General features: G+C 30.6%; 1 protein-coding gene across 2 annotated transcripts; it reads left to right on the plus strand.

The window, feature by feature from the left end:
• The first annotated feature begins 1,472 nt into the window (after positions 1-1,472).
• On the plus strand, positions 1,473-5,384 carry LOC106790294 (protein regulator of cytokinesis 1-like). Of its 2 annotated transcripts, XM_014755078.1 has the most exons (9): positions 1,473-1,487; positions 1,590-1,841; positions 1,926-1,974; positions 2,297-2,429; positions 2,508-2,606; positions 2,685-2,825; positions 2,939-3,055; positions 3,159-4,211; positions 4,298-5,384. In XM_014755078.1, the coding sequence occupies exons 3-9, from the start codon at positions 1,955-1,957 to the stop codon at positions 4,658-4,660; spliced, it is 1,926 nt and encodes a 641-aa protein (XP_014610564.1). In that variant the 5' UTR covers positions 1,473-1,487; positions 1,590-1,841; positions 1,926-1,954; the 3' UTR covers positions 4,661-5,384. The 2 variants fall into 2 exon arrangements, with proteins under 2 accessions (XP_014610564.1, XP_014610565.1); XM_014755079.1 differs by lacking the exon at positions 1,926-1,974 and having other exon boundaries at positions 1,475-1,841.
• The last annotated feature ends 1,754 nt before the right edge of the window (positions 5,385-7,138 follow it).

Here is a 7,138-nt window from a genome sequence, read left to right on the forward strand (position 1 = left end):
ACTAGTAGTTTTGCTGATAAAGCGGCTAAGTGGATCACTTCCCAATTCAGGACGGTGTACCTCTCTGATGATCCAGGAAATGGTGGTGGTTTTTCCAAGCTTAATGACCACAACAACTACGATCATTTTCTCTTTGCAGTGATTTTACGCATTCAACATCACGTACAATAGCCTTCAGTCTGAAACACAGCTAAGCGAGCATCAGATCAAACAAACGTTCAGAGTTACACACTAGATGTCTGTTGTATAAGCGACCGGCTTGTTACGTGTGTGTGATCGACGCACCGTCGTGCGCGATAGATTGACGAGTCTATTTTATAAAATAACTTTTTTAAAGTAAAGTGAAAGAAAATTTTGTATACAATTTAAATACCAATAAACAATGTGTACTATTTATTTTTATTAATTTCTGTTGTGTATGTGTTATCTCTACTATATGTGGGGACGGGGCATAATACTCTTTTGTCAGGCCTCAGCCGATGGGCAACAGCTCGTGCAAGGCGGGTGATTCACTTGTTTGAACGAATGTGATGTGTGTGTGCATGTGTGTATGTTGGTGCATGACCAGCGCAATAAGTCGTTGCTAAGGGAAAAAGAAAAGACAGAGTGATTAGCCGATCGTTGAGACGAAAAGACGTTTAAGTCGTAATTTCATTAAGTCGTTCAAGTCGTTGTTCGTTAACTCGCCTAAGTTGTTATTTTGTCGAAGTCGTTTGAGACGCTATATTTCAAAACCGTATAAGCCGTGTATCTTTTAGACTTTAAGACGTTCCGTTTGTTGTTACAATTCCTGTTATTTTAAGAAGCATTTAAACGTTTTTGTCATACCGATATTTTCCCAATATATACACTAACAATATTTACCATCAACCCTTTGTTTTTGCTTCCTCACACCTGATCCTACATATATATATGTATATAAAAATTTTGTCTTTTAACGCATTTTTGGCGCTTCTAGATGTATGTATATCTAAAAATGATGGAAAAACTTTATATAATCCATATATATGATTACATAGAGTATATGATTTCGTGTTCGATTTATAGTCATTCCTTTCTGCAAATAAATACATAGTACTACTACTAACTATATTATAATATCATACTATTGTAACTCATTATACAAATTGGGAGTCTAATATTCTAATTGATCTTTTCAATATTCCATGAAATTACATTTCCCTGTTTACAATATTGGCTGAAATCCGTGTCGCTTTAGTTACCGTTTTATATAGTAATCGTGATAACTTCCACCGCTTGCGAGAAATGAGGATCAAAGTGTCGCTACCTAGCGTCTGATGCTGGAACTAATGCGATTGGCACGCTACGGATGTGGCGAGGCAAACGTAAACCACCACAGGATTCCCCTCCAGTTACAATGCGAGAGGAACGAAGTTGCGAGAGACTAGTTGCTTCGTTGAAGGATGACGCGTGAATTCTTCATGTGGTCATGCGCGTGTCCAAATCACATCGGGAACACCAATTACGTAGCGGATAATTATGGACTTGAATTAGGATTTGTCCAAATTATTATTCTACACTAGTATTTTTATGTTACATTTATTTTTAACAATTATAAACTATTACAGATCCGATTGGATAACAATATGTCATTAATCACGTGTGTTAATCGTTCAACTCGTTAAACAGAAGTAATACTGTGTCTTTTGTCTCTCGAACAATGAAGTTATTAGCCATGCGATTCAATAATTGGTGGGTTGAGAGTAATGGAAAGAATCATTGGCTAAAAGTGCAGTTGATGGATTTCCAATAAAAACATAAAAAGAACTATATGAAATTGAGAGTTCATAGAAATTCAATTTGATGTTACTGTTCTGAAGGTTAGTAAAAGTGCGCTAACTAGTTTGTTACAAATTCAAATGAAAAACGGTCGGTAGTAACATTTGCTTGAGTTTTTGTAAAAGGAAATTTTTTGCGTTCGTAAAGTAAAACGATGGCTGATGCTGATGAATGGTAAATAATTTATACAAATGTTTCCTTTTATTAACAATTATTATGAAAGAATAAATTTAATGTTTTGATTCACATACATGAATGAAACTTGCTAACAATGATCAAAAGTTGTAATAATTTGTATAAGATGTGTTTCTTCAAATCATCTGTTATCTTTTTTACTCACTTTCTTTTGATAAAGTTTAAAATTATATTACATTAACCGTTTAGAATGATATCGAGAAATATTTATTTGTTTGTCAACAAAAAAGAAAGTTTGTTATTTCTAATTACATTATTTGTTTGATATTTTATTAAATAAGTATGTTGTGTTCTTTAATAGGAAACCAATAATACAAAAGACTTGTACAATGGTATGTAGTGCCATAACCCAATTACATTTAATATGGACAGAAGTTGGATACGATAAAGAAAATCAGTTAGCTTATACTAATGCGGCACTTGATCACATACAGGTAAAATAATCTTTTCATAAATATTATTGGGAAATAAAGATGATTTAACTGCAAATTGATGTTTTAATCATAAAACAGGAATTATTAACCGATATGGTGTCAGAGTCTGAGGATAAGAAAAGATTATTATTGGAAGAATCTAAACAATTAATGCAAAATACATCTATTCTATGTAAAGTATGTATTAGTTTTATAAAGTCATTGTAAAATCTTCTCTTACTGTTTGCTATATATAATGTATTAAATTTATTGTAGGAATTAAAAGAAACTATTGATACGAGTGGATATGAGAAGCTACCACTATTCAAATTACAACAAGTACTTCAACATGATATGGAAAGGCTGTTGCGTATAAAAGAACAACGTAAAACATATTTAAATGAATTATTAACTAAGGTAGGTTTTCATATCAATGTTAAAGAATGTGCAACTTGAGATTGCAAACATTTTCTATATACATGATTAAATATGTGTTTAATTAATATTTTTCTCTGTTCTTTTCTTAATAGGAAAATGAAATATGCAAACGGCTAGGTGTACAGCCAATAGGAATTGAATCTAAACTTCCGACCGAAGAAGAATTAGATAACTTTAAGTTATATATACATAAACAGGAAGAAGAAAAGGTACACTGCTATAAATTAATAATCTATAACTTATTGTTTCTGTTACCTAACCATTTGACAAATTTGAAGGTGTATTTACATCATTATTTCATTGTTTATTCAGGATCGTATAGAAAATGAGTTTAAAAATAAATATAATACCATCACCAAAATAGTGCAAGATCTAGGAATTAGTCCATCTTCTAATTTTGAAGAAACAGTATGTAATAATTCAGAAAATTTTATACTTAATGCTGCCAACATGGCGATGTTAAAGGATTTTCATGAAAAATTAGAAAAACAATTAAAAAGTGCAAAAGAGGAAGTTGAGAATAAAAAGGAAGAATTATTAGCTCTATGGGGAACCCTGGATGAACCTAATGATTTTTGTCATGCATTTTTAGACAATTATCCGGGGTACAGTCAAGCTACTATAAAAGCGATAAATGCAGAAATCAGCCGATGTAAAGAAAGAGCACATATTGCGAAATATGTGAATAGAGTACGARCCGAATTAGTTAACATGTGGGATTTATGTAAATACGGTGAATCTCAACGAAATAAATTTACTGCATTTTATTCTCGTACGTACACAAAAGATTTATTAACTTTACACGAGCTAGAAGTTGATAAAGTTCGCAAATATTATGAAACAAACAAAGTTATATTTAATTTATTGGAAGAGAGAGAGAAGCTCTGGACGAAAATGAAAGAATTAGAACATCGCGCCAATAATCCAGATCGATTAAATAATCGAGGAGGTCAACTGCTGGCAGAAGAAAAAGAACGCAAAGTTATACAAAAGAAATTACCTAAAATTGAAAGTCAGTTGCATAATTTGGTAGAAGAATACGAAACGAGACACGGGGAAACGTTTTATGTTAATGGTGTTTCCTTAGGAGAATTCTTAGCGCTATCATGGGCTTATCGTGATATTGAAAAGGAGAGTAAAAAGAATGCAAGGAAAGAGGCAAAAGACAAGAGCGCGAAAAAAGCAAATGTAACCAAACGTACGCCAACAGCCTCGACTAGTCGTATCCTAACTCCTTTGTGTACTTCAACCAAAAGGAAATTAATATTTGGTTCTACGCCTAATAGTTCAGCCAAACGGCGTAATGTTGGAAATGATAAAGTACGTAGTGTCACGTATGCTTCAAAAATTCGTAGAAGCGGAAAAGTACGTACTGTCTTCTTATATCTTTACTTACTCTTTACCTTACTTTTTTTTCTTCAATTCATTTATTTCTTTCGTCAAATTTTCAGATCTCTAGACGAGCTTTATCCGAGAACAAAAAACGAAGAAGCGATCAGAGAAAATCCAGATCGTCATCGCAGAACTTAGATACAGATGAAACGACTTATGGACAATTTCAAGCACATTTGAAGGAGAGTGTAGAATTGCGTAGCTCTGTGTTAACCGACCATTCGCTAAGCGCTAAATGTATTTTAAAGACTCCGAAACGTATACACGTTAAGCCCTTAAAAAGGAAATTATACAATGTAAACACATCATCCAATGCAACATCCAAATTATTACAATCGACTCGAAATTCTCCACGCTGTCCTAGGTCAGATCATACTTCGAAACTTGCAACTGCGCCGAATGTGCTTCCTATTATTTTTTGATAGATTATTTTCTTCGTTTAGATGTCTTTTTTAATTATTTGGTTATTCATTGATGTTTTTATATATTATTTTCAAAAATTTATATAGAATAATATGTATTATGCTGTATATATAGAAGGTAGAGACGAAAAGAATTCAAAGTTGAGATAGAAATGCTATTTTTGTTTATTGAGAAGAGATGTATGTATGCTAAGTAGGTGGTAAGTTTCGTATTTGAAATTTTTATATAAATATTATAGTCTTTATTTGTTTCAGATACTTGAAATGTATATATTTATTTTATGAAACATTTGTTCGAAAAATAACAATGATCGGCTATTTTAACTATTGTGATAATATATATGATGTAATATTTTGTTTATACCAAAAATAACTCGTAATATATTATTATTTGTTATAACATTTAATATTTGTGTACAAATTAATTTATGATATGAGAGTATATTTAATTGTAATAAATTACTAGAAGTTATGACGTAATTATTATTACCTCATGAAATTTTTGATAGTAATAATACGATAATGATGGTGAAATTGTTAGTATGGTAAATAACATTCTCCTGCTACCACTTTTTTTGAAATTAACACACTATCGCAGAATTAGTGCGAACGTTACTCATTCGCATGAGTACTATTAGGGTGAATCAAAAGTTCGTGCGTTTATTGTGTTGTTTCAGATAATACAATTTTTTGAAGTCAATAAAATTACCTTATATGCAAGTGTAACTATTGAAAAACTATATTCTTGTGTAACTTTTGAAAAGCTCTTTCATATTTACTTATTAACTTAAATTAATTTATTGATCATTTAACTTTTTCGTTTTAGTAAGAACATGGAAAATTTTGAAATTCGAGTACTTTTACGTCACTACTGGAAGCAACAGTTTAAAGCTACTGAAGTGGTAAAGAAAATATGCGAAGTGGAAGGAAAAGATGTCGTCTCAGTTCGTACAGCACAAAAGTTGTTCAAAAAGTTCTATGAAGGGCATACAAAGTTTTACAATTCGAGTACATGTAATATTTTGGAAATTAATAATAAACTAATAATAGCTGAAGATACCTTTAAAAAAGATGTAATGAAATAATGTTTTATTATATCAAAAAATTGAGTATTGATAAGTGTCTAAAAGACACTTAATATGGACTCTAGGCAAGAATTATTAATACCCAATTTGCTATTTGACGTCAGTCTTTGGAAAAGATATTAATGCTTTTTCCAGCAATAGTGTATTAAGTTTACGTTCTTAACAATTACCTTATATCCATAATACTTATTCATATCTCTACATTTGTTTAAATGTCGTATTGTTACTTATTATTATATATTATAATTAATAAAATGTTTTACTATTAAGTTCAATATTATTATTTTTGTTATTTTTTTTTTTGTAATTTTTGTTATTTTGTCTTCGTGAATCTTAGTACGTAATGCATTTTGAACCGAAAAATTTCCAGAACGGAATTTCGCAAGTAAAAATCTGGAAGTACGTACTGTTCATGTTTCACCACCTCACACAGAACAGATTTTTCGATGTGTTTACTCTAATAGTTTATTTTTTTCTAAAATAATATAATAAAATGTGTCTTGAATGTTTATTTTGATCTTTTATTGAAAAAAATCACACACTGAAATAATACAACAATTACGGTAAGTTTGAATTTTGTATACAAAGTAAACATTGATCTATTTTATTACATAATGAAATAAGTTTGAAAGTTGGGATATTTATAAAATGATCGATTATCTATTTTGGCAGATAGTAAGTGAAATATCTAGACCATACAGTTGCTACTGATACGCCAAGTTCTCTCATATACAATCTATTTAGAAATATATGTCTAGATAATCTGTTATGCTCGAGCATTTTAAACATCTTATTTGTACCCAATAATTGGCAACAATGATTTTCCTCTGAATGAGTTATGCTTCTACAATAACAGCAAAAATTTGCGAAACAACTGGATAAGATTTGATTTAATGAATTTTTCGTAGTTCTTTGGCATTCCGATTTAATATTTACTTTGATTAATTCCTGTAGTACGTTTGGATGATATAATATCAAATCTGGCATTTCTGGATTTAAATATTTTCGTTTTATTTCGTATAAGATACCATTTATACTCAAGTTTATTTCCATAATACATAAAGCTGATTCTCCGACAAGTTTGGAAATGATAATATCTCTTAAGCGCGGTATATCTGTTGGGTTTACGAGACGACAAGCTTTTTCGCATACACTAATAAATAATGAAGCTTCTATATTATAACCATCAAATCGTGGGATAAACTTTGTTGCTTCTGCTAATGAAGTATACTTTGTTTGTATAGATCTTGGGCAAGGCGTCATTATTTTGATTATAATTTTCATTTAACTTGTTTCGAATGGTTATCTATCTTACCTATTGTGCAGAATTCAAATTACAACACTTTTATGATAAAGATCTCACTTGTACGATATTCGTTTTGGGTCTACTTAT

The sequence above is a fragment of the Polistes canadensis genome, unplaced genomic scaffold (genome assembly GCF_001313835.1).
Source record: "Polistes canadensis isolate GaletaPanama2010 unplaced genomic scaffold, ASM131383v1 scaffold_228, whole genome shotgun sequence".
Classification (NCBI taxonomy): Eukaryota; Metazoa; Arthropoda; class Insecta; order Hymenoptera; family Vespidae; genus Polistes; species Polistes canadensis.